Source organism: Talpa occidentalis, unplaced genomic scaffold (genome assembly GCF_014898055.3).
Source record: "Talpa occidentalis isolate TD23 unplaced genomic scaffold, MPIMG_talOcc4v2.1 talOcc4.17, whole genome shotgun sequence".
Classification (NCBI taxonomy): Eukaryota; Metazoa; Chordata; class Mammalia; order Eulipotyphla; family Talpidae; genus Talpa; species Talpa occidentalis.
Window position 1 is genome coordinate 46,825,676 of NW_023601754.1, and position 25,052 is coordinate 46,850,727.

The 25,052-nt window shown below is 56.7% G+C and overlaps 3 protein-coding genes, 1 long non-coding RNA gene and 5 other non-coding genes across 11 annotated transcripts; 8 read left to right on the plus strand and 1 right to left on the minus strand.

Moving 5' to 3' along the window:
* Positions 1–4,743: 4,743 nt before the first annotated feature.
* Positions 4,744–11,927, plus strand: FLT3LG (fms related receptor tyrosine kinase 3 ligand). 3 transcript variants are annotated; one of them, XM_037516982.2, is made up of 9 exons: positions 4,744–4,782; positions 5,100–5,166; positions 5,428–5,550; positions 5,718–5,771; positions 5,949–6,092; positions 6,492–6,630; positions 7,941–8,128; positions 8,209–8,274; positions 11,699–11,733. In XM_037516982.2, exons 2-8 carry the CDS (start codon positions 5,134–5,136, stop codon positions 8,263–8,265), a joined length of 738 nt encoding a protein of 245 aa, XP_037372879.1. In that variant the 5' UTR covers positions 4,744–4,782; positions 5,100–5,133; the 3' UTR covers positions 8,266–8,274; positions 11,699–11,733. The 3 variants fall into 3 exon arrangements, with proteins under 3 accessions (XP_037372879.1, XP_037372878.1, XP_054553280.1); XM_037516981.1 differs by lacking the exon at positions 8,209–8,274 and having other exon boundaries at positions 11,699–11,927; XM_054697305.1 differs by lacking the exon at positions 8,209–8,274 and having other exon boundaries at positions 6,546–6,630; positions 11,699–11,927.
* On the minus strand, positions 7,136–12,848 carry LOC119249582 (uncharacterized). The gene is made up of 3 exons (XR_005126161.2): positions 12,495–12,848; positions 8,955–8,998; positions 7,136–8,540 (listed from the first exon to the last, which is right to left on the minus strand). It is a non-coding gene; the product is annotated as an uncharacterized LOC119249582 (long non-coding RNA).
* A 390-nt stretch (positions 12,849–13,238) lies between these two features.
* On the plus strand, positions 13,239–16,870 carry RPL13A (ribosomal protein L13a). The gene is made up of 8 exons (XM_037516983.2): positions 13,239–13,295; positions 14,554–14,626; positions 15,324–15,389; positions 15,570–15,671; positions 15,869–15,954; positions 16,128–16,187; positions 16,501–16,623; positions 16,755–16,870. The coding sequence occupies exons 1-8, from the start codon at positions 13,281–13,283 to the stop codon at positions 16,839–16,841; spliced, it is 612 nt and encodes a 203-aa protein (XP_037372880.1). The 5' UTR covers positions 13,239–13,280; the 3' UTR covers positions 16,842–16,870.
* Positions 14,671–14,754, plus strand: LOC119250605 (small nucleolar RNA Z195/SNORD33/SNORD32 family). Its single transcript, XR_005126344.1, has one exon. It is a non-coding gene; the product is annotated as a small nucleolar RNA Z195/SNORD33/SNORD32 family (small nucleolar RNA).
* On the plus strand, positions 15,710–15,794 carry LOC119250604 (small nucleolar RNA Z195/SNORD33/SNORD32 family). Its single transcript, XR_005126343.1, has one exon. It is a non-coding gene; the product is annotated as a small nucleolar RNA Z195/SNORD33/SNORD32 family (small nucleolar RNA).
* LOC119250607 (small nucleolar RNA SNORD34) lies at positions 15,992–16,062 on the plus strand. Its single transcript, XR_005126346.1, has one exon. It is a non-coding gene; the product is annotated as a small nucleolar RNA SNORD34 (small nucleolar RNA).
* On the plus strand, positions 16,264–16,350 carry LOC119250611 (small nucleolar RNA SNORD35). Its single transcript, XR_005126349.1, has one exon. It is a non-coding gene; the product is annotated as a small nucleolar RNA SNORD35 (small nucleolar RNA).
* A 3,664-nt stretch (positions 16,871–20,534) lies between the features above and the next one.
* On the plus strand, positions 20,535–22,543 carry RPS11 (ribosomal protein S11). Its single transcript, XM_037516985.2, has 5 exons — positions 20,535–20,610; positions 21,138–21,269; positions 21,450–21,525; positions 21,772–21,901; positions 22,341–22,543. Exons 1-5 carry the CDS (start codon positions 20,596–20,598, stop codon positions 22,462–22,464), a joined length of 477 nt encoding a protein of 158 aa, XP_037372882.1. The 5' UTR covers positions 20,535–20,595; the 3' UTR covers positions 22,465–22,543.
* LOC119250612 (small nucleolar RNA SNORD35) lies at positions 21,613–21,700 on the plus strand. Its single transcript, XR_005126350.1, has one exon. It is a non-coding gene; the product is annotated as a small nucleolar RNA SNORD35 (small nucleolar RNA).
* Positions 22,544–25,052: the final 2,509 nt, after the last annotated feature.

Here is a 25,052-nt window from a genome sequence, read left to right on the forward strand (position 1 = left end):
TGAGTGGCGTCTTGGGCAGAACTCACCCCATCTCCACGCCACGCGGCGCTGGGGCCTGAGGCCTGCTCCCAGCAGGCGGGAATCCCACTTCCGGGAGGCGAGGGGCGGGGCTAGGCGAGGGGCGGGGCTAGGCGAGGGGCGGGGCTGGGATAGGGGCGAGGCTAGGCGGCCATGGCGGGTTTAAAGCCCAACACGTGCCCGACCTCCCTGCTTGCTCTCTTCACCTTCCCGTCTCTGTCTCCGCCTATACGCGGTGTCTCCGCTCAGGTTGTATTGATGGAAGAACATGTTGGCCAGTTAACCTTTCTCTCTTTTGCCGCTCTCTTCTCACTCCCCTTGTAAATAAACCATTTTTTAAAGATTTATTTATGCATAGAAGAGCTGGGGTATAGGCCAGAGGTGCAGGGGGTGAGAGGATTCACCTGAGACAGAGTGGGGAGCAGACCAGGCGTACTAACTGAAATGCACTGCTGACTGGGAGCAGCAGGCAAGACAGGAGAGGTCTGCTGTGCCATGTGGGTAGCTCCCTGGCCGGGGATCGAACTCATGCTGTAGAGGCTGCCAACAGCTTCACAGTGTTGACACTTTACTCCTTGCACCATCAGGGTGGTCTCCCTTGTAAATAAACCTTTTTAAAATTTCTGTCTCCCTGCCTGTCTTGTTTGGGTCTTGTTTTGGGTCTTGTTTTGGGTCTTGTTTCAAGTTCTTAAGCATGGAGGTGAGGACTCACAACCTGGTCACACCCATTTCCTTCGGGGTTTCCCTGTAACATGGAGAGGAAATAAAGCTGGGGCGAGCCCCCATCCCAACCGAGCGTCTGGAAAAGTGTCTCAAGGGCACTTGGGAGCACAGAAGAGCTGCAAGCACAGGGGAGGTTGGTTCAACTGTGGCTAAAAGACACGCGGACATAATCTCAGGTGACTTGTGCTGTAAAAACAGCAGAGCTCAGGGCGCTCTGGGTAAGACCCCACAGCCAGCCTGCATGTCTGTGTTGAGGTAAGGGTCGGGGGTGGCAAGGAAGGTGTCATCTACGCTCAGGGTTTTGTCTGGTTTGTTTTATTGAGTCCTGGTTGACAGAAATTGTGTGGCGTTTGGTTGTACAGCGTGATTTTTTTAAAAAGATTTATTTATACATACAAGAGCTGGGGTACAGGCCAGATGTGTAGGGGGTGAGAGGATTCACCAGAGAGATTGGAGAGCACAACAGGTAGATCTACTGAAATGCACTGCTGAGAGGAACAGCAGGGAGACAGGAGAGGTCTGCTGCGCCATGCAGGTTGCTCCCTGGCTGGACAGACATCGAACTCGTGCTGCAGTGGCTGCCAATTGCTTGATAGCACTGTCTTTAACCCCTGCGCCACCAGAGAGGCTCACAGCGTGATTTTTTTCATGGTATATGATGGGACGATGGAACATACATGTGTATTGTGAAATGATTACCCACCATAGTCAAGTTGCACCTCGCATACTGAACTCTGTGTGTGTGTGGTGTGCACATGTGTGTGTGGTGTGTGCATGCAAGATCTACGTTTTTAGCGACTTTCAAGTACAGTTAGTCCTCATTTCAGACGGGCCACAGATTCTTGGAAACTAGGACTTTTAGCAAAAAAGATGGATAATGGGGCCTCCCCGGTGGCGCAGAGGTTGAGCGCTGGGTTGCAAAGCTGCCGGCGACCTCTGCGGCGCTGGTTCGATCCCCGGCTGCTCCCCAGCCACCAGAGGAGGGTCCCACATGGCGCGCAGACCTCTCCTGCCACCCGCTGTTCCCCTCAGCAGTGTACTTCGGTCCTTCTGCCTGCTCTGCTCCCCGCTCTGGCTCTGGTGAATTCTCTCACGCTCCCGCGCTTCTGACTGTACCCAGTGCATGTATAAACAAACACAAACAAACAAACAAACAAATAAATAAAAACATGCCTCTATTAAAAAAAAAAAAAGATGGATAATGAAGTCAGATCCTTGGATAACGTTATTTCGCTCAATATCAGCAGGGATTTTTTTTTTCAATTCTCGTTAGGCTTATTACACAATGACAGTGAGGGAAACAACATTTATTTGAGGACAGCTGCCATCTACAATCAATAGCTAACTCTAATCACCATGCTGTCTGATGCACCTTCAGAAACTAGTCTTCTTCTAAATACAAGCCTGATTCTTAGACCAATATCTCCCCACGTCCTGCTCCACCTCCTCAAACCCTGGGAACCACATTCTACTCTCTGGTTCTATGAAATTTGACTTTATTTTGACTTCCAGGGCCTCCCTAGTGGCTCAAGGGATTAAGCACAGTACTATGAAGCTATCCACAGTCTCTGCAGCACGTGTTCGATCCCCAGCCAGCCAGGAAGCTACCCACATTGTGCAGCAGACCTCTCCTGTCTTGCCCGCTGCTCCCACCAACAGTGTATCTCAATCAATCTGCCTGTTCTGTTCCCCACTCTGTCTCTAGTGAATCCTCTCACCGCCCCCCGCACCTCTCGCCTGTACTCCAGTTCTTGTGTGCCTAAATAAATCTTTTTTTTTAAAAAAGAAACTATAAGAATTAAGAAAAAATTCCATGTGGAAGTGAAATCCTGTCATCTTTGTCATTCTGTGGGCCACTTATTTTGCTAAGCGTTATGCCCTCCGGGTTCATTCATGTGGTTGCAAAAAGCAGGATTTCCTTTTGATGGCTGAATAATATTCCATTGTGTGTGTATATCACATCGTATATATACTCACATCATATACATATCTCATATCTTCTTTATCTCTTTTATCCACACTCTCTCTTGTTTTCTCTCTTTTTAATGGAAATCACTCTAAGGGTGGCCTCCCTGGTGGCGCAAGGGGTTGAGCACTGCACTATGAAGGAGTCCGTAGCCTCACAGCACGAGTTCGACCCCGGCTAGCCAGGGAGCAGCCCACATGGCGCAGCAGACCCCGCCTGACTTGCCCGCTGCTCCCCTCAACAATGTATTTCAGTCAGTCTGCCTGTCCTGTTCCCCACTCTGTCCCTGGTGAGTCCTCTCACCCCCTGCCTGTACCCCAGCTCTTGTATGCATAAATAAATAGATCACTGAAAAAAAGAAAAGGAAAGAGAATCATTCTACAGGGTGTGAGGTGATTTCTCTTTGTGGTTTTGGTTTGTACTTCCCTGTTGATTCCTGACTCGAAGGACAAGGACAGTAAGGATGAGATTAAGCAGTTAGGTGGAAAGGCATGCCTGGTGGAGGAGCCACAATGCGCAAAGGCCTGGAGGTGGAAAGCTCCTTGAAGGGATAGAGTAAGTTGAATGGAGACCCCCAAAAGGCAGATTCAGATCCTCACTCCCACAACCCATAAATGTGACCAGATTTAGAAAAATGGTCTGAGAGGTGGGAGGTGCAAACATGGAGAAGATTATCCTGGGCTATCTGAGCGGGCCCCATGGCTAATGGCCAGTGTCAGAAAGCATCTGTCAGAGACAGAACAGAGGACGCAGTGAGAAGAGGAGAAACGCCTCCCCCAGGGGCTGGAGATTGGAGGTCTGGCAAATTCAGCTGATAGCTAAACCCTGCAAGCCCCAACCCTGTGGTCACGTGATCGATTGGTCTTCTGGCCAGAGCAGCCAGCCTCCTGAGTCACCCCATTAGCATAATAAGGTGTGGTCAAGGGGGGGTCCTCCCATGAATAACAGAGACACTCCTATTACTGGGGGAAATTCCTAGGATTTAGAGACCATCTCCCAGGAACCAGGGATTAAAATCAGCCACACACAAGTGACAGCGGAAAAAGGAAAGAAACAGGTTGAACACCTGCTAAGAACCAGGTACAGTTCTAGGTGTTGGAGGTCAGGCAGGGTGAACAGGCCGCCCGCCACAGCCTTCCGGGGCTGAGGTACCAAGGGGAGCAACTGATAATGGAGAAAAGCAAACTACATACAACTGTAAACTGTCGTGGAAGGCGATCACGAGGGAGAGCAGAGCAGGGATGAACTGGGGTAACTGGGATGGGCGCCATTGAACAAGCTGGTCCTGGAAGGCTTTGCTTGAGCTAAGACCTATTGAGATGGGGTGAGTCAAGTGGGTATCTGGGGCAGTGCATTCCTGGCTATGGGGGAGCAGCCAGTGCAAAGGCCCTGGAGCAGGTGTGTGTCTTGGGTCCAGCACAGAAGCTGGGTGGCTGGATGAGAGAAGGGTTGGGAGGTGAGGGCCTCGGGGGACAGGCCAGCTCCTGCAGGTCCTTGTGGGCTGTTGTGCGGACTGGGCTTTGATCCTGAGAGTGGTGGTTAAGTGTTAGGAGCAGAGGAGGGACTGAAGCTGACAGGTCTTCACTGGTGGGTTCCTTCTGGCTGCATACGGGGACCAGGCTGGAGGGGGGCAGAGGGGGCCGGAGGTCTGAAGCAGGAGTTGGAGCAGAAGGTGGCTGGTATTCAGATGGGAGATGGTGGTGCCAGGATGCCAGGACCCTGGTGATGGTGGCCCGAGAGGCGAGAAGGGGTGGGTTGGGTTCTGGAGAACTTTTGACGCGGCGGACAATGTGCGGTGGGCATCTGGAGGGATTGAGCCTCCCCCTACCTTGATGTGGCTGGAGGGGGCTTCAGGGCGAAAACGAAGGGCCAGGAGTGACTTGCTCCCCGCCCCAGGGTGCGTGGTTGGGAGTCAACCCGGCCTCACAGCCGCGTCCCGCGGAGGCGGCGCCGCCAGGTGGCGCCCTCGGCCGCCCCGGTCCGCTCCGTCTCACGCTCTCCCCCAAAATTCCCTTTCGCTTTCGATCTCGGGCTGTCACCGGGCTGCGCCTCCACACCCAGCTGGGGCAAGGCTGGTGCGTGAGGACAAACGCGCTCCTCGACCCGAGGGGCGGGGCCGGGGTCCCCCTCCTGTTGCTGAAGGGGGAGGGATGGAGGTCGGGTTCCTGGGTCCCTGGCCCGGGGAGGGTTCCGGGCACCGGACGTCGGGGTTCTTGGAAGGGGGGATGAGGAGTTTTCACCATAACCGGGGCTCGCGCAGGAAGCCCGAGGGAGTGGGAGGCGGAAACTCAGCCACATCAAGGGGCCGAGGGAGGGGTGTGGAGGTGAAGGGGCGGGCGAGGAAAGGGCTGGGGTGTGGGGGTCCGAGACTTGCTTTTCTGTCCCCTCCAAGATCCGGCCACAGGCATGAGGGGCCCCCGGCCGAGATGACAGTGCAGGCGCCCGCCTGGAGCCAGACTGTGCGTATGCCGGGGACTGGGCGCAGGGGCGCGGCGGGGCGATGCACGGGGCTGCAGGAGGTGGGGTGACGGGGTGGACAGGGCTGGAGGAGACGCCGGGGTGAGGCAGCTGCGGAGCTAGGCGGACGGGACGCAATGGGACAGGCGCGGAATCTCGGGGCGAGCCGGAGCGGAGCGCGCCGCGCCGAGCGCAGGAGGAGGCGCGGAGAGGGGTGGGGCCCCGCCTGGGCCCGGGTGGAGCCGCCTCCGCGTGCCCCGCAGACCTCCCTGCTGCTGCTGCTGCTGCTGCTGCTGCTGCTGAGCCCCGGGCTCCGCGGGACCCCCGACTGCTCCTTCCAGTACAACCCCATCTCCTCCACCTTCGCGGCCGCCATCCGCAGGCTGGTGAGCGCCCGCCCCGTCGCGCTGACCTTTCCGAGGCTGGGGTCTGGCTCCGGTCTCCCCGCCCGCACCCTCTCAGGCTCTCTGTCCCCCTCTCGATGGGCCCCTGCCCCCCTCTCGGGGGCGCCGTCGGGGGTCTCCCGCACTCAGCCGGCCCGGCCCCTCCGCAGGCCGACTACCTGCTGGAAGACTACCCGGTCACCGTGGCCTCCAACCTGCAGGACGTGAGTCACGGGCCTGCGGGCCCGGGTGGAAGCGGGAAGGAGGGACCCCCAGCTCCTGCCCCCAAGGACCAGGCTAGCTTTCTCCCCTCTCCGGTGGGGTGCCCGGGCCCGGCACCCCGCCCCCTGCCCCTCTGCCGCGGGAACCCAGAGCTTGGCTGGCCCCCACCCTGCCCCCAGGACGAGCTCTGCGGGACCTTCTGGCGGCTCCTCCTGGCCCAGCGCTGGATGGGCCGGCTCCAGGCCGTGGCGGGGGCCCAGATGCAGAAGCTGCTGGAGAACGTCAACACCGAGATCCACTTCGTCACCTCATGTGCCTTCCAGGTCAGCCCTGAACTGTGGGGGGGCAAGGAGGGGAGCCACAGTCCCTTCCGGGGATTGGAAGTAAAAGTTCGGCTGGGTCTTTCTGGAGAATTCCTTTGCTGGTAGCACCAAGGGAGGTGGAGCTGGCACCCCAGGCCTCCCCCCAGGTTGTGGGGGAGACCCCGTTACAGAGAATAACTCTGCTCTAGGCACCAGAGCATGGGTGAAGGGTCAAGGCTCAGACCTTGCTGCTCGGCGTTGCTAAGGACGCTGGCCCCTAGCAACCGGGGGGGGGGGGCAGGGGTCTGAAGTCTCCAGAAGACCCAGGCCTGACTGGGCCCTGCTGCTGGGTGTGGCCGGGCTGGGACTGCAGACACAGGGGTGTGATGTGGCCGTGACATCTCCCTCCCCTGCCCCCAGCCCCTCCCCAGCTGCCTTCGCTTCGTCCAGACCAACATCTCCCACCTCCTGCAGGACACCTCCCAGCAGCTGGGGGCCCTGAAGCCCTGGATCACCCGCCGGAATTTCTCCCGGTGCCTGGAGCTGCAGTGTCAGCCAGGTGAGGGCTCCCAGCGCCCGCCCCAGCCTCACGCCCCCTCTGCTCCTGACTTCCCGGCATGTTCCCTGGAGCTCACCCCCTCTGGGCCTCGGTTTACCCACCTCTGAGGCCACCCCTGTCTATTTCTCTCAGGCAGCCCCGTTCCACAAAAACAGAGCCACAGGTTTTGGGTGCACCTTCCAGTAACCATGTATAAAACACATTTAAACGGGGCTTCCCTGGTGGTGCAAGGGGTTAAGTCTCAGCACTATGAAGCTGTCTGCAGCCACTGCGGCACGAGTTCGATCCCCGGCCAGGGAGCTGATCCACAGGGCAAAGCAGACCTCTCCTGTCTCCCCGCTGCTCCCCTCAGCAGTGTGTTTCAGTAGATCTGCCTGTTCTACTCCCCACTCTTTCTCTGGTGGGTCCTCTCACCCCCCACATCTCCGGACTACACCCCAGTTCTTGTATGCACAAATAAAAATAAATCTTTAAAAAAAAAAAGATTATTTAACAATCACAAGGTTGTAGACTCTGGCAGTAAATAAGATGGACCATGTTCTTCTTGCCCACGTGGAGCTCACAGACTGTTAGGGGAGGAAGGGCTAGACCCAAATTGATAATAAGTTCTAGAAACATCCAGTCAAGACTTGCTAGGGGCCTCCCTGGTGGCATCAAGGGTTAGGCACAGCACTGTGAAGCTGTTCGCAGCCTCTGCAGCAGGAGTTCGATCCCCGGCCAGGGAACTACCCACAGGGTACAGCAGACCTCTCCTGTCTCCCCTCAGCAGTGGATTTTAGTAGGTCTGCCTGTTCTGCTCCCCACTCTGTCTCTCGGTGAATCCGCTCATCCCCCACACCTCTGGTCTGTACCCCAGTTCTTGAATGCATAAATAAATCTTTAAAAAAAAAAGAGACAGTTGCTTGACAGGAGACATTCTGAGAAATGTATCTTCAGAGATTTCATCCTGTGAACATCAGAGAGTCGTTACACACAGCTCCACAGGGCCTCCTACGCCCCTGGGCACCGCCTCCTGGACCTGCTGTCCCCCCCTGCTCTGTCCTTGACCCAAACGTCTTTAAGTGGCACATCGCTAGTTTGTCCAGTTATAAAATAAAAGCCAACCCCCCGGTGCCAGACACCCCTTCTCAGCACTTCACACTCCCTTAGGCGGTGGAGGTGCTGCCTCTCCCATTTTACAGGCGAACAGACTGAGGCTCGGAGAGGCCGGCAGCCCGCCCGGGGTCACAAAGCTAGTGCCCTGCAGGCCTGCCTGTCTTGTCCTGGCTGGGCCTTTCTCTTCTGTCACCCAGTCTCCTTTCTCCCCCCAGAGTCCTCCACCCCTCTGTCCCCGAGGAGCCCCAGGGCCTTGGGGGCCACAGCGCTGCCAGCCCCTCACACCCCTCGGCTGCTCCTGCTGCTCCTGCTGCTGGTGGTGCTGGTGATGCTGGTGGTGCTGGTGGTCCGGTGCCTGCGCAGGAGGAAGAGGCGGCGGCGGAAGCACAACTCTGGGCAGCAGGTGAGCCGGTGTGGTGGGGAGGGCCACTCGGCGCCCAGAGGCCCAGCACCCGGTCATGGCTGACCCTGTGGGGTCCACAGGTGGCCCCCGACTTCAGCCCCCAGGATGTGCACTCCCTGAGGTCCATGGAGCACTAACTGGTCTGGGTAAGTCCTTGGCCAAATAGAGGACCCTGGACTTTGAGGGGTCGGGTGGGATGGAGGCCACCCTGGAGGGCTGGGAATTGGGAGGGGCAGGCAGCACCACTTGTGGGCTCAGGAAGAGCTCTCTGGAGCCACGAGCGGCACATCTAGTGCCTCAGGGACTTACCCAGGAAGCCAGGGTAGGCAGAGTCAGGTCAGGGGTGAGGAGGGACAGCACTAGAGAAACTGGCACAGAGAATCCAGGGTCGGCCCTGTGGCTCGTGGGGCTGCTGAGGGAAGAGGGAGGTTAGGGAAAGACAGTGAGCCCAGAGGGGCCCCCAGAGCGCTGGCTGGACAGCCAGGAGACTGGCCTCAGGAAGCAGGCAGAGAACCACCTTGACAAAGCCCTCCAGGTATGGAAGAGCTCTTGGAGGCGGGGGTGGGGGGGTGGGGGGGTAGGATTGGAAAATGCGGTCAGAAAATCCAAGCCTCAAACTCTAGTCAAGGAAGCTGGGACTTCCTGCCCAGGGCAGCAGGGAGCATGGGAGGTGAGGGAGGAAGGGACCTGGGGAGAGGTGTGTAGGGGCTGGAGGAGGGAGGGGGGTCCAGAGGGTTCTACCAAGAAACATCTCGAATAATCGCTCACACATCTAGTGCCTCAGGGACTCAGTCTTGGTGCTGGGGCTTTCTACAAATTAACTCACCTCATCAAGGGGCGGGTGCCATTCTCATCCCTATTTCACAGTGCCTGAAACCAAGCACAGAGAGGAAACTAATTTGGCAAAAGTCACACAGCCTGTAGCAGAGCCAAGATTTAACTCTGGCGCTTGGATTCAGGCATCTGTGCCTTTCACGCTTCTGCCTCAGTTTCCTGCTCTGTACAAAAGACACTATTAATAGTCCTTCTACCACAGAACTGTTGAGAGGTTAAGTGAGGTGACACAGGCACACACTCACACCGAGCCCTCAGAGCAACACGTCCAATGGAAATATAACACAGGCCACCTACAGGACTAAACTTTGCAGTAAGCACCTTGCTTTTTTTTTTAAAGTTCACTTTTTTTTTTTTTTAAGATTTATTTATTTATTTATTTATTTATTTATTTATACAAGCACTGGGTACAGTCAGAAGTGTGGGAGGGTGAGAGAATTCACCAGAGCCAGAGTGGGGAGCAGAGCAGACAGACTGAAGTACACTGCTAAGGGGGGCAGCGGGCGGCAGGAGAGGTCCGCGCGCCATGTGGGACCCTCGCCAGAAGCCGGGGATCGAACCAGCGCTGCGGAGGCTGCGGGCAGCTTCGCAGCCCAGCGCTCAACCGCTGCGCCACTGGGGAGGCCCCTAACACTTTGCTTTTAAAGAAACGCGTTACTTTGTTTTTTTTTAATGTTAGTTATGCTTTCCTTTTTTTTTTCTTTTAAAGATTTATTTATTTATGCATACAAGAACTGGGGTGCTGGGCCTCCCCCAGGTGGCGCAGGCAGTTGAGCACCGTGCTGTGAAGCTGTCCGCAGCCTCTGCAGCACCAGTTCATTTCCGGCTGGCCGGGGAGGGTCCCACATGGTTCTTGTATAAATAAATAAACAAACAAATCTTAAAACTAAATAAATAAATAACTGGGGTGCAGGCCAGAGGCGCAGTGGCGGGGGGGCAGGTAAGAGGATTCACCAGAGACAGAGTGGGGAGCAGACCAGGCGAACTGACTGAAATCCACTGCTGAGGGGAGCAGCGGGGAGTCAGGAGAGGTCTGCTGCACCATGTGGGTAGCTCCCTGGCTGGGGATCAAACTGGCGCTGCAGTGGCTGGGGACAGCTTCATAGTGCTGAGGCTGAGACATTACCCCTGCGCCACCAGGGGGTCCCCTCAGCCTTCATTTTTTAATGGAGGAAACCTTCCTTTGCAGCCTGGTGTCAGCTTAAGGGTACAGTCTCACACCTCACCATCTGCAGAGACCACACCACCCAACCACCAAAGGTCTAGGTCCACCCCCCTCTAACCTTTCCTCCAACCACGTCCTCTCTTCCTCCCCCGCTGGTCACCACCATTCTGTCGCCAGAATCTAAGGGTTTGTTTTGTTTTGTTTTGTTTGTTCATTCGCTTTGATTCTTTATCTTCCACATAAAATCATGGGGTTTTTTGGTGGCTTTTTTCCTTTGACTTACTCTACTTAGCATAACCCCCTCAAGGTCCATCCTGGTTGTCACAAACCTAAAGTCATTTTTATGCAATTTATGTAAAATTGTAAAAAAAAAAAAGAAATTGATGATTTTTTAAAGAAGTACAATGACATTTCCTCTTACTCTAGTCCCTGGCTGGGCTTTTGCCCACCTCTCTCAGTAGCCATATTTTTAAAAATCAGGTAAACTATGGGGCCTCCCTGGTGGCTTAGGGGTTAAAGTCTCAGCGCTATCAAACTGTAGCCTGCCACTGAGGCCAGGGAGCTGACCCACATGGCACAGCAGACCTCTCCTGTCTCCCCGCTGCTCCCCTTAGCAGTGTATTTCAGCCAGTCCACATATTCTGCTCCCTACTGTCTCCGGTGAATCTTCTCACCCTCCCCCACCTCTGGCCTGCACCCCCATTCTTGCATGCATAAATAAAAATAAGTTTTAAAAATTCAGGTAAAATAAAAACTCAGCTGTTGGAGGCTAAAAGCTGGGAAGGGGGTAGACAGTGTGGGGAGGGGCCCCATGGACTAAGATGGTGGATTTTGGGTGCCTTGGTGGTGGATGGGTGTAGTCCTATGCCTCTGAATCACATGTAACATTGTAAACCAGTATTACTTCAAGAAAAAATAATGAATTAGAAAGGTGATATTCTTGTTTGAAAACCAAAACCCCAGCTCCTGGTGGCCCTGGCCACGTGTGGCTGGCAGCCCCAGTAGTGGAAGTGGGAGAACGCTAGGCATTGTGGGTTCTCTAGTCCAACCATGCGCACCAGAAGTACTCGCCAGTCTTCTGACCTCATTGAAATAAAGTTCTGAATATGAAGGTGGCCAGAGAGCACAGATCTAAACATGTTTCCATTGTTCTCTTGCATGGCCATACCCTGACGTATAGTTGAGCCCACATTGCATGGACGGTTTTTTTAAAATATTTATTTATGAATACAAGAACTGGGGTGTAGGCCAGAGGTGTGGAGGGTGAGAGGATTCACCAGAGAGAGTGGGGAGCACAACAGGCAGATCTACTGAAATATACTGCTGAGGGGAGCAGCGGGGGAGGCAGGAGAGGTCTGCTGTGCTATGTGGGTCACCTCCCTGGTCAGCTGGGGATCAAACTCGTGCTTCAGTGGCTGGAGATAGTTTGATAGTATTGTCTTTAACCCCTGCGCCACCAGGGAGGCCCTGAATGGACCTGTTTGGGTGCCCATCCCTGAGCCCCATGCTTTTTTCTGTCCAGAACCCCTAGACAGCCCGGTGACAATCACATCTATTGTCCCATTTTACAGAGGACACAGAGGCCCAGAGAGAGGAGTCACCTGCCAGAGGACACAAAGCGGGGACTCAGAGGAAGTCAACTAGAGACTGGTCCCTTCCTTGGAGGCGCTGCTCCTCCTACCCTCTCCCCAGGATGGAGGCAATTCCAGCACCCAGCGCCAGCTCACGCCTTACCTGCCCCCCTCTGTACAAAGCCCTTGTCCCCAGGAGACTGTATATAAATCATCATTTTCTACCAGCTCTGGCAGGGCCTGTCTGTGGTTAGGATGTGGGGTAGTTTGGATGGAGTCTCGGTTTTTCTGTTAATGCAACATTTCTATTCAATACCAGTTTTCTGAGGCGTCCTGGGGCCTCCTGGCCAGTGCAGGGCGATTCTGGCACCCGGACCAAGTCAGAACCAGCTACCCTCTCCCACTCCTGGGTGGGTGCCAGGGCAGAGCGCCTCTGTAGGACACGGACTCTAGCTAATGGAGATGGCACAGGCACTGGGGGAGTCCAGAGGAGGCACCTGGCCCCGACTGAGCTTCCAGGGAGGCTCTTTGGAGGAAAGTGTCATGGACCTGAACTGGGTGGTTTCGTTCTTCCCTCCAAAATCCAGACTGAACCACTAGAACTTTCTGCAAAGGGAGTTTCTCATTCCGGGTAGCACTAAGCCACCATTTAAAAGAGTACGTAAATGAGAAGCTAAAGGGGCTTGTGCAGTTAACTGACTGTTGTCAATATTTTCGCTCTGGATTTTTCCTTGTTCTTTAGTTGCATCTTACCGGACCCCAGATGGTTTCTAAGAGGCTCAGGTGTTGCCATTACCTGTTCCACCTTTTGAATCACAGTGCTGTGATGGTTACAAAGTGACTCTCGTGCCAACCATCAGCGGGAGGTCAGCGGGTGGTCAGAGCTGGTCAGCGGGAGGTCGGCGGGAGGTCGGCGGGCTGGTGGCGGTGAGGTCTGGGAGGGTGGGGTGGAGAGGAGCGCACCCCAGCAGCGAGGTCTAGCGTCCTGAAGTCAAGAAGCTCCTTTGGGAAACACTGAGGCGCCTGGACGCCACCCCTTTTCACACTCTCAGCCGCGGGAGGGCCGAAGCTAGTCTTCACAGGCGCGGCCACTGAGGCCCAGACTGGGTCTGGGGGTCCGGCAGGTCACACTGATACCGACCCGCCGAGAGCAGCGCTGAAGGCGAGGCTGGCTGCCCCCTGCAGGCCACCGCGTGTCCTGCAGCCGGCGGTCGTTTCTGCGGTAACACGGCTCCCCCCGCAAACCCCGCCCACCGCCAGCATGAGGGAGACCTGCGGTCCTTCCAATATGGCGGCTGAGGCCGGACGGCCCCGCCCCGGCGGAGCAGCCTCCTCACCACGTGATCTCCCGCCCGGCCCTGCTGTGGCCTCCGAGCTCCGCTAGGATCGCTACCCGGATTGGGCAGTCAGAAGAGGTCCCGCCTCCGAGCGGGGCATCTCTGCGCACGCGCCCCACCCTCTGGCCAATGAAAAAACGGAAAGCCTCCCGCGCCGCTCGTGGGGCGTCACTTCCTCCGCCCCTGTTTCAAGGGATAAGAAACCCTGCGCCGACTCTTCCTTCTTTCCCAGGCGGCTGCCGAAGATGGCGGAGGGGCAGGTGGGGCTCCGCGCGGGCCGGGGCGGCGTGGGGCCGGGTGGGTCCCAGGCCGAAACGGGGTTGGGCCCCCTTCTCTCTCGTACGCGTGTTGTGAAGCTTAAAGTCGATACTTGAGCAAAACCGGGAAGCTTTGGGGGTAAGAGGAATCCGTGCCGGGGGGGAGAGGAGTCACTGGGACTCTTTTGTGCCTGGCGCTGGTTGGGACGCAGCATCCCGCCCCGCGGGGCGGCTGTTGGGCGCTTTCAGCATAGGGGGAGTCTCCCTTTTTTAAACTGGGCTCCGTTCACCCCGATCCCGGCCGGGCCCTGGCCGCGTTGGAAGCGTGTGTCCGCGGCGATGTGGAAGCACGCGGAGGGCGGCGCGGCGGCCTCGGGCTGTGGACGCCGAGGGTTGGCCGAAAAGGGGATGTTTCTGCCGTCCCCACGGCGTGGGCTGACCGAACCCCTCGTGGGATCGCTAGTGCACGTTCCCCTGCAGCTCTCGGCAGAAGTCTGAACGCACCAAGTCCTCAGTGCAGGCCAGTCAAGAATGAACTGCTCTAGTGGTCCTCGGGGAAGATAGGCAGAGGCTTGGCTCTAGAAGGGCGCGTCCACGTGATTTTGACATAATGGGTCTGCGCGGTTGAGAGGAAAAGCCGCACGTCCCCTGAGCTTGTGTCCTGCGGTGTCACTGCAGCTTCCGATCTTGCCTAATTAAATCGTTTCAAGTGAGAAGCGGTAGATTATTTTGGCCAAAGTCACGTTGTCAGGAAGCCTAGCTTTATGTCTTAATTTTGCCTCAAAGTAGAAGGCAAAACCCGTAGGTGAAGCTGAGAAAGTTTGTTTCTTTATCCAAGGCGCATGCCTAAAGCTCCACCCACTCAGCCTCAGTTTTCTTTGCTGTGCAATTCATAACAGAATTTACCTTCTGAGGTCAGGAGAGAATTGGATTCTCTCAGAATTCCTGTGATACATGAATTCTGATCCACTGATGATTGACAGTAGTTGCCTGCCTTGATTCAAACCCTGGTTCATATTCTTACCCTCAAGTACAACTGGCCTAAAATGATTGTCCTTAAGCCCAAATTTGAGGCATAGTCTTTGATGTCTTATTCTCTGACCAGGCAACCATTTGCTTTCTAGGCCCTGTCTGTAAGTTGTCTTGGGTCTCAGGTCTGTACCTGTACAGGTGACACCCTGGGGATAAAGTCAAAAGAGAAAGCTACAGCTGCTTGGGGTGGGAAGTTGGAACTGTCACTAAGCCCTTTTCCTGTCCCCAGGTCCTGGTTCTCGATGGCCGAGGCCATCTCCTGGGCCGCCTGGCGGCCATCGTGGCCAAGCAGGTGCTGCTGGGTAAGTGCCCTCTGCCACAGGTCCCCCGACTGTGCTCTGGCCCAGAGGTCGGTGATGAGCAACAATCACCATCTTTCGTTTGAGTCTCACGACCATGAGATCAACTCCATGCACCGCTCTGAGACCTGCCGGCCACTCCCTGGGAGGACCAGATTAGTTTTCTGGGGTGAAAAGCTACTTTCTATCCTTTAACTTTTTTTTCTTTTTTTCTTTTTTATAAAGGTTTATTTATTTATACAAGCACTGGGTACAGTCAGAAGCGTGGGGAGGGTGAGAGAATTCACCAGAGCAGGGAGCAGAGCAGGCAGAAGGACCGAAGTACACTGCTGAGGGGAGCAGTGGGCGGCAGGAGAGGTCTGCGCGCCATGTGGGACCCTCCTCCGGTGGCCGGGGAGCAGCCGGGGATCGAACCGGCACTGCAGAGGCTGTGGGCAGCTTTGCAACCCAGCGCTCAACCGCTGCGCCACCGGGGAGGCCCTCTATCCTTTAACTTTTAAGTGTGGATCTAGCTCTGAGGTAACAGTTATCTGGGTAGGTTCTCCCTGCCAGGGCCTTGGCTTGCTTTGTATTGTCCTTTAAGCCCAGGAAGGTCCCCCCTTCCCTGTGCTGTCCTCGGCTATAACTGGGCAGGTGGAGGTAGCAGCTCAGGTGTACTGGCTTTTGACTTAATGGTTGCATCACTGTCCCTTTCCTCTAGGCCGGAAAGTGGTGGTCGTGCGCTGTGAGGGCATCAACATTTCTGGCAATTTCTACAGGAACAAGTGTAAGTTGGGGCATAGGACTAGAGAAGGTTGGCCTAGGGGATGCTCAGGCTTCCTGGGCTTCCAAAACGACGACCCCCCCCCAGGAGGGGGTGAGAGGGGTCACCTGGACAGTTGTTGGGGTGTGTTGGGAGGGAAAAAAGGTCCTGGGGTGTGATGATCTCACACTCTACTCTCCCCAGTGAAATACCTGGCCTTCCTCCGCAAGCGCATGAACACCAATCCATCCCGCGGCCCCTACCATTTCCGGGCCCCCAGCCGCATCTTTTGGCGGACTGTACGAGGTGAGCTGGGCCTAGAGGCCAGTGTGGGAGGTGGCGGGGTGGCCAGTGATGAGAACTTCTCCCACTCATGTTCGAGTTCCCCAACTATGAGATAACTCCACATGCACTACCATCTGAGGCCACTGTCTGCCAGTTATGGGGGGACAGGAATAGGGGTCCTCGTGAGCCTCGCTCAGCAGGCCTGCCCCTCCTCACAGGCATGCTGCCCCACAAGACCAAGCGAGGCCAGGCTGCCCTGGACCGGCTCAAGGTGTTTGATGGGATCCCGCCACCCTATGACAAGGTGAGCTGGGCCACCCTGACCGGCAACATTCCCCCTCTGGCGTCCATGATGTTCCACGGTTACCTACATTGTTTGAGCCTCATGAGAACAGCACTGGCTGAGACGCCTGCCCCAGCCAAGGGTCTCCTGTCTGTCCCTCGCCGGGTCTCTAAGCCCTTCTCCTTCTCTAACAGAAAAAAAGGATGGTGGTTCCTGCTGCCCTCAAGGTAGTGCGGCTGAAGCCCACCCGGAAGGTGAGTTCCAGGTGATGCTGGCTGGGGGTGGGGAGCCCAGGACCAATGTAGGGGTGGCTGGCTTGTCCTGGAGACTGGCAGATGATGGCTTTTTCTCACGATGGTCTGCGGATGCCGCTGTGGGCAGTGCCGATAATGCCAATGGCTCAGCTGATGCCAGGAACAGAAAGCCTGTCTGGGTGGGGGTGGTCTCGTGCTAATTTACGTTTATTTGGGAAGTGGGACTACTGGGTGTACCCAGAGTCTCCTCTCAGGTCTTAATCCCAGTCCAGCTTCCATGTCCCAAGGTCTCACTGCTCCTCCCTCCCTGCAGTTTGCCTACCTAGGGCGCCTGGCCCATGAGGTTGGCTGGAAGTACCAGGCAGTGACAGCCACCTTGGAGGAGAAGAGGAAGGAGAAGGCCAAGATGCATTACCGCAAGAAGAAACAGCTCATGGTGAGGGCACCCTGTACAGTGTACCCTAGAAGCCTCTGAGGCCTAACCTGGGCTAGGGAGTGGTTGGGGGCCTTGAGATAAAGGAAGACCCCAGGAAGCAGCCCTTGACCACATCTATCTTAATCCCACAGAGGCTACGGAAACAGGCCGAAAAGAACGTGGAGAAGAAAATCGACAAGTTCACAGAGGTCCTCAAGACCCATGGCCTCCTGGTCTGAGCCCAATAAAATTGACTGTTAATTCCTCATGCGTGGCCTGGCCTGCCCTTCCTCCATCGCCGCCCCGGGATGTGGGGGACCCCCAGGGCAGGCAGCCTGGGCCTTTGGAGGCTAGGGACAAGAAAGGGCCTTAGTGCCTGCTGTCTAAAGAAGGGCCCTTGAAAAGTTGGCAGCACTCAGCCGTGCGGGCAGAATCTGCCCACAGCCTCCTTGTTGGAACAACCAGTTCAGTTTCAATATTTGCAAAATAACCTTGAAAACATCCTACCTGGTTGGGGTCTATACTCTGCAGCTGTTAGGTGACCACACTCGGGTGGGTGCGGGGTTGCAATCCAAGCAGCCAGGAGCCTCTGGTGTGGCCCTTGGGCCTTCCCTGTACTCTGTGATGGGAGACAAATAAATTATTTTCAAAGAAATTGGTGTCCTTGCAGTGTCTGTGCAGCAGAGGCAGACCCAGGGGAGCTTGGCAGAAGGTGGGGGGGTGAGGAATAACAGCTGCCTAAGACATGGGGTGGCTGATCATCTGCCCCATGCAGGAGGAGAGCTGTGGGGACACTGAGAGCTGGTTCCTGAGACCATGTGGGTGTTGGTGTAATTAGGGCCCAGTTTGCCTTAAGCTGTCTCTTCAGCTGCAAAGTATGGAGTTGCCCCCAGTCCAGAGCCATTCTCCATGAGGGACCAAGTGGGCTATCAGTGCCACATCAGGATCCACTGGGGAAGTTGGGACAGGACACTGCAAGCAGCAGCAGGCACCTTGGCTGAAACTTAGAGTTGCTGGAAACATGACATACTATTGTTATTTCAAGCAAAAAGTAATGACATCCAGCAATCCACTAGGTGCCTCCCACTGATGGGAGTCCCTGGAAGGGTCAATGGCAGCATTTAGGTGCCTTGCATTGCCCACCCAGTAAGCAGGTGTGACTTACCGAGGTGTGGGTGAAGCACATGGTGGACCAGCCCCTGGATCGCCTGGCAGGACTGAGGCTTGGATTGCTCAGCCCAGCAACCTGATACCCGAGTTGGAGTTGGGTGCCGAGGAAGCTTGTGGTAGATCTTCCCCTGCAGCTCCCCGCTGCCGCTCCCCCAGCCTGTCTCCACATGTCCAGTTGTACCGTGGGTTTTCTGAGTTACAATGTTCCTCCCCACTCATGGGGGGCACCGGGCACCTAGAACTAAATTTTTTTTTTAAGGTTTATTTTTATATCTATTTCCCTGGCCGGCCGAGGATCGAACCCATGCTGCAGAGGCTGTGGACAGCTTCACAGTGCTGCGCTCAACCCGCTGCGCCACTGGGGAGGCCCTAGAACTAAATTTTTTTATTGTTCACCTCATAAGCTACGTGGACTAAGAGGACCATAGGTGTGAGTGTGGCGAGTCACCTGTGGCGGGTGGTCCTGTACAAGTCAAGGTGTTGTAAGCCAGTGTTAACCTCGAGAAAGAAAAAATATCCACAATAAATAAAGCAGTTCTTGCCTAGTGGCACAGGAGTTAAAGGCTAAGCACGATGAAGCTATCCATCGCCACTGTAGCCCAAGTTTGATTCCTGGCCAGGGAGCTGACCCACATTGCGCAGGAGACCTCTCCTGTCTCCCCGCTGCTCCCCTCAGCAGTGTATTTCAGTAGCTCTACCTGTTCAGTTCCCCACTCTGTCTCTGGTGAATCCTCTCACCCTCATACACCTCTGGCCTACCCCAGCTCTTGCATGCATAAATAAATTTACAAAATAAATAAGGCAACAAAACTGACTAGAAATGGAAAGTTTTGCAAAGAGGAGAGCCTGAAAGAGTGCAAAGACAAAAAGTGAGAGGAAGGAGGGGGGAGGTGTCAGTGTAGAACGCAATTCCCGCTGTGGGTTGTGACCAAAAACACTTAAAAGCTAAGCACCTAAATAAATGTCTCGTGGCCCCTCACCCTTACTGTGGAGAAGTGTTTCTTTGCGTTTCCCTTATCATCAAATCTCACCACTCAGCAGCTTGCAACTCTGAAGAAATGGAGAGGAAATCACACCTAATCCCACCACCTGGAGATGCAAAGCACATGGCAATGTCATACATTTCCTTCCAGAGCCTTCTTTCTAGGTAACTTTCCTACGTGGTTAGCACATGTCTCCGAGATACCAACTGTGGGTTCCGCAATTTTTTTTTTTTTTTTACTGACTTATCAGAAGTCCTTTCCAAGTCCTTCTAAAGCTACGTAAGTTACTTTTTTTCTTCAAAAACTAAGTTATAAAGCTACTACCCAGTCACCAGGGAGGAAGACCCAAAAAGGTCTTAAAACAAAAATGCCAAGTCTCTCTTCTCCTTTGAGGATTGCCCCAGAGGAACTGAAACAACTACAATTAAAACATATTATGCATGGGCCTCCCTGGTGGCACAGGGGCTAAGACACAACCTATGAAGCTACCCACAGTCCCTGCAGTACAAGTTCGAGTCCTGGCCAGGGAGATACCCACATGGCGCCACAGACATCTCCTGTCTCATCTGCTGCTGTCCTCAGCAGTGTATTTCATTCAATCCGCCTGTTCTGCTCCCAGCTCTGTCTCTGGTGAATCCTCTCAGCCCCCACACCTTTGGCCTACACCCCAGTTCTTTCACACAAAGAAAAAAATGGTCAGATGGCCCGGGATTGCTTTCCTGACTGCTTGAACTGAATGTGTCACCCTGAGAGGTGAAGCCCCGCTGAGCCTCAGCCTCCTCTCTCTTTTCTATAAAATGGGCTCACAGTAAGTCCTGGCGCGGGGGAGAGGGAAGAGCAGCTGAGGCGGCACAGCGCCCGGCAAAGAAACACTCACATAAATGACACCAACACTTAAAGGTGACGGGACGCCAGGCTGCGCTAAGGTCTGCGTTGCAAGCCCTGCAGGTCCAGGGGAGCGGGGGTGTGGTCAGCTGTCAGGGTTGGCTGGCAGCACCGGGCTGTGCCCCACTGCCCAGCACAGGGCAGGACACACAATGGGTGCTCGTTTAAGCGCGAGCTGAGCAGCAAAAGGCCTCGAGGGCTCCTTCTTTAAAGGTAGAAGATTAACAACTCCGGGGCCTGATGTCCCGGTTAAAATCCCGCCCCTGCCGCTCACTTTCTGAAGAACGTGGAGCTGCAGTGGGCTCATCTCCCCATGGACAAAAGGGGACATGAACCCACCCATCCTCACGCAGGGGCCGCGCAATCCACGGCTTCTTAAGATCTGGCGCTACAGAAATTTAAAAAACAGCCCGTTAGCATCCCGTTATAAAACTGAGGAGAACTGAGCGCTCTCCCCTCACAGAGATGGCGGCCGCGACGCTCCGAATACCTTCCGGTTGCCCGCCCCGCAAAAAGATGGCGGCCGCCGCATCCCGCCTGGACGCTGCACGGACACAACCACGCGGTCCCCAAACTCCACGTGAACCTATACTCCGCAGAAAAATGGCGGCCTCCCTAGGAGTCTCGCGATGACTCGGGCGGGATCAAGGTTCGCCCCACCTCCCCAACGAGAACGGGCAGATGCCGTGTCCGCCATAGCCTAACTCTCGCGAAACAATGTCCTTTTCCCCCCCACACACACCAACCCGCTGCCCTCACCATCATGGCGGCGTGGGTGCAATCCTCGAATCGCGCGCGAGATTAACGCCCGTCAATCAGAGGCGCGCCCGACGAACAGTGCGCTCCAAACCGTGCTGTCCCGCCCCCTCGCCGTCACTTCCGCTCCAGCCCATGTGCGCAGGATAAGGAAACTCGGAAGGCGCCGCGACTTTCTTTTTTTCTGGCGGCCGGAAAGATGGCGGACATTCAGGTGCGGGCTCGGGGCCGGCGCGCAGGCCGCGGGATCCACCGCAGGTCTCAGGGGCGTGTCCTGGCCGGCCGGACCCCGCACCCCAGTTGGGGGCTTCTTCCCGGACATCCTCGCTTTCCTGGGGCTTAATTCGGGCGCAAGGCGCGTGTCTGCGTCTGTCTAGATTTGCGCCGCCCGGGTCCTGGGGCTCCGCACTTGCGGCTTAATGGAGGCCCCAGCGTCTTGTGGCGATCTTAAAAGTCAGGGCTTACGGGTGGTTTCCTCACGACCGTGGTGTTTGGGGTTCAACCTCGGAGAACTTAGTTCTGCAGGCCGTGGGAGAGGTTTCTGAGCGTAGGTGCCTTAGTGACCTAGAGTTGAGTCTGGGTTAGAGGGGAATTTGGGGTGACAGTTCGCGGGCACTCAGTCTTGGAGGCCAGCGTTTGGGGAGTAAAGCTGGCGAGGATGGGATTCGGGGTTTTCGGGGGCGCTTTCCAGGCCGGTGGCGCCTGCTGCGGGCCCAGCAGCTCACCGACTTGTTCCCGCAGACGGAGCGTGCCTACCAAAAGCAGCCGACCATCTTTCAAAATAAGAAGAGAGTCCTGCTTGGGGAAACCGGCAAGGAGAAGCTCCCGAGATATTACAAGAATATCGGTCTGGGCTTCAAGACGCCCAAGGAGGTAAGGGATCCCTCAGAGCAAAGAAGAGACCCCCATGTCCCTGCATGTGTGCCTTGAGTTGCCTTCGCTTGTGACTGGCTGCCCCTGGGCTGCTGGGAGTTGTAGTTTGTGACCCTGAGGCCACGCCCTCTCTGCGGGAGATTCTTGTTCAAGGCTCATTCCCTTTTCTTATTCCTGCAGGCCATTGAGGGCACCTATATTGACAAGAAATGCCCTTTTACCGGTAATGTCTCCATCCGAGGGCGCATCCTGTCCGGTGAGTGAGGACCTCTGGGAACCAGGGTTCAGATTCCAGGGTCGGGGGTGGGGCGTGTAGAGGAGACCCCTGCTTCCAGCGGGCTTCAGCAGATGATGTCTGTTCTCACGATGGTCTTCAGATGCCCGCCACGGGCACTGCTGAGAAAGCCTTTTGGCACAGCTGATGCCAGCAGTAAAGCTTCTAGTGGGGAACCTGCTTGGCAGCTCCCAGGGACCCTGCCAGATGGCCTGTCTCTTCCCTCAGGTGTGGTGACCAAGATGAAGATGCAGAGGACCATTGTCATCCGACGAGACTATCTCCACTACATCCGAAAATACAACCGTTTCGAGAAGCGCCACAAAAACATGTCCGTCCACCTGTCCCCCTGTTTCAGGTGAGTGTGTGGTCCCTGGTTCTCCAGCCCATGTGCACCCCGCCCCCAACCCCTGATGTAGAGGACAGGGCTCTGTAGTGAAGGCTGAATGATGTGGAGCCTCACCTGGGTGTTAACATGATGCCCTGGTTGCCAGGCTGGGGATTGGGGGTGGCATGGGAAGGGGGTCCTTGCTGTCCAGGCAACTGGGAGGGAGCCCTGGCTTCTCTCAAGCAGAGGTGGCAAATGGAGCTTTTCTGCCCCGGGGTCCCAAAAGCTTGCAGCACCCCTTGCCCAGCCTTGAGCTTGGTGCCTTGCTCATAACTCATGTTCAGTAAATAAAACACACAGGGGCAGGTGGAAGCGGAGATGGGGTCTTGGGGTTCGGTGGCATCTAAAGCTGAGAGGCCTTGTTCTGAGGAGAAGCAGGCCTCCCATAATATGGTCACCCCCCCCCCAGGGACGTCCAGATCGGCGACATTGTCACAGTGGGCGAGTGCCGGCCCCTGAGCAAGACGGTGCGCTTCAACGTGCTCAAGGTGACCAAGGCGGCTGGCACCAAGAAGCAGTTCCAGAAGTTCTGAGCTGCACACTTGCCCGCTTACCCCTTCACAATAAAAGCTCTTTCTACCCACAGGCCAGGCTCCAGGTGTCTGCATCCTTACCCCTGAGTGGGGAGAGAAGAGCCTGGGAATTGAGGGGTGGTCGTGCAAAAGATGGAGTTCTTGCACATCTTGTGGGGGCCAAACTCTGCCTACTGCCTTTATTGCTGGGTGAAGATGACTTTGCCTTAAGATGCTGCTCCTTCCCTGGGTCCTTTTGCCTTGTCACCTTCTCATTGTAGGATTAAGTGAGGCCTTCTACCTGGGCTTAAGCACACCCCCCCCCACCACCACCACCCAGGTCTCTGGGGAGGAAGTGAGTGAGGGTGGAGGCCCTGGGTTTGCTAGACTCTGGTCTACTTGGGTGGGGGGAAGCAGCAGCCGCCTTCTAGGCCAGGGGTGGGGGGTGGGGACCTTCGCAACACACTGGGCTCTGGACTGGGAGCTTCTTGGCGAGAACCTGGGCCTACCTATCTCTGGACTAAAGGAACAGCGGGAAAGCCAGGCAGGGTCCCCAGCAGCCCCCTATCCCTCCTAAGTGGCAGTCACCCCATTTTGCACACCAGCAAGGCGATTGGAGAGGGCAGGTTCTCCTAGGTTCCTATCCCCCTCCAGGTCCCTGTCCTGGGCTTGGGTCCATCCTTCATGCCTGAGTCTGCCCCCCATGTCTGGTCTGCCCCCCAGCAAGTAGCTGACTTCCCAGTCTCAAATTCTGGAAACTTGTTCTTAATTCATATCCATAAATAGCAAAAAACCAGGAGGGGACAGGTGGAATCCCACTAGGAGCTTGGTCTGTATTCCTTAAGTCCAAGCTGAGAGGCCCCAGCCTGAAGAGGTTGGCTCACCTCGAGGTGGGACTTGGGGTGGGGGGGCGGTGTGAGGAGAGATTGGAAATGAGAACTGAGGCAGGCGAGTAAGGGGAGACTTAGGACACTGAGAGCTAGAACGGGAAGGGGGGCAGGTAAGTGGTGGTGCTAAATGCTGTAGCGACAGAGAAAAGGGAAAGTGGAGGGGAGCCGAGTGGGTGTCAGACACCACGGAGCCGCGGGGAGGGACAGACAGGTGGGTGGCGCAGGGCAGCCAGGCAGGGGGGCAGCAGGGTCAGGTGCAAGTCGGGAATGGCTGGAGGGAGGCAGGGGCTTGGAGGAGCGCAGGAGAGACCCTCACCCGGACGCAGGTGGGCAGCAAGGGAGATGCTAGTGTCCCCCGCCGACTTCACCCAGGGTTGGCGCTGCTGGGGCCCCCAAGTCCCTGCCCCCCAAACCTGTACCAGGGACTGAGGCACAGCACTGGTACAAGGGTTGGGAGACAGGGCCATGAGGAGAGGAGCTGCCGCTGCCAGGGACGCTGCGCTGGACCGGCCCAGCGGCTCCTTTTCACGCAGACCCAGAGAGGGCGGGGGTTCCTGCCAGAGGAAGTGGGGCCGCATCAAAGAGGGCAGGAAGGGGCAGGGACGGTCAGGAGGGGGCACCGCCCCGGGTTTCAGCCTGCAACTGTGCCCCATCCCCTGCTAGAGGGAGAGACAGACACCCTGAGGGAGGGGGACAAGGGCGAGAGAAGGGTGTCGGACCCAGACACGGGGTACAGAGACCCAGGCGGGAAGGATGGGCCCAAGGCAGGGCTAGGGATCCGGGGAGGGGAACCAGGGAGCCGGAGGGGGATAGGGGCCTGAGAGACTGGGGGTGGGGAGGATGAGGGGGATAAAGAGAGTGGGGGGCCAGGCACCTAAAGGGGGCCACAGGAACCTAGAGGGCCTGCAGGGGACAGAGCCCCGGAGAGGAGGGGGCGGGGATCTAGAGAGAGGACCGAGACCCAGGGCCAGGGCACAGGAACCGGGGGTGAGGCATTGTCCAGGGAGAGGAGGGGCGAAGGCCAACCCCGGTGGGAGGGGGTCAGGGATGGGGGGCTGGAGCAGCGGGTGGGGGTGGGCCGCCACCGCAGGTGTTTCCGTTCGGGGTGGAACCCAAGTGTTTACAACAACAACAGCGCCGCTCTCCTGTTTCCTTCCCACTGTCGCTGGGGCGTCTCCTTGGCACCCCACCGCGTCAGGCTGCGGAGTCACGGGTGCGGCACGTGCCTGGTGCGCGCTGGGGGCGCCTCTCCCGGGCCGGGGAGTTGGTCGCAAAGACCCAGGAGCGGGGCCCCAGCCGGGCCTCTGCCCTCACCCAAGGACCGGGGAGGACCTTGTGCCTCTGGGCGGGGTCCGGCCTCAGGGCCCCCCGCGCCGCGCCGGGCGGAGCCCACCACGCCCGCCCCTCCGAGCCCTCGCACGGCCTGAGCCCTCGGCCTGGAACCCCCAGGCCGGCCCCGCCTCGCCCTGACTAACCCCACCGACCTCTCGCCGCTTGGCCACACTCCTCACCCTCCCCAGGCACCCCTGCTTTCTTGGCCCCCGCAACAGTAAAGCCTATCCCCGAGCCCCGCGGGTCCTTGGATAACGCCCGTCCTGTTACAACGCTCAAGAGGAAACATACCGAGGCGAACCCCGGCGTGGGGGCCGCCGTCCGGGTGGCGTCCGCAGGCTCTCCGCGGGCTGCTGGGTTTTCCCCAGGGACTCAGATTCCCTTCCA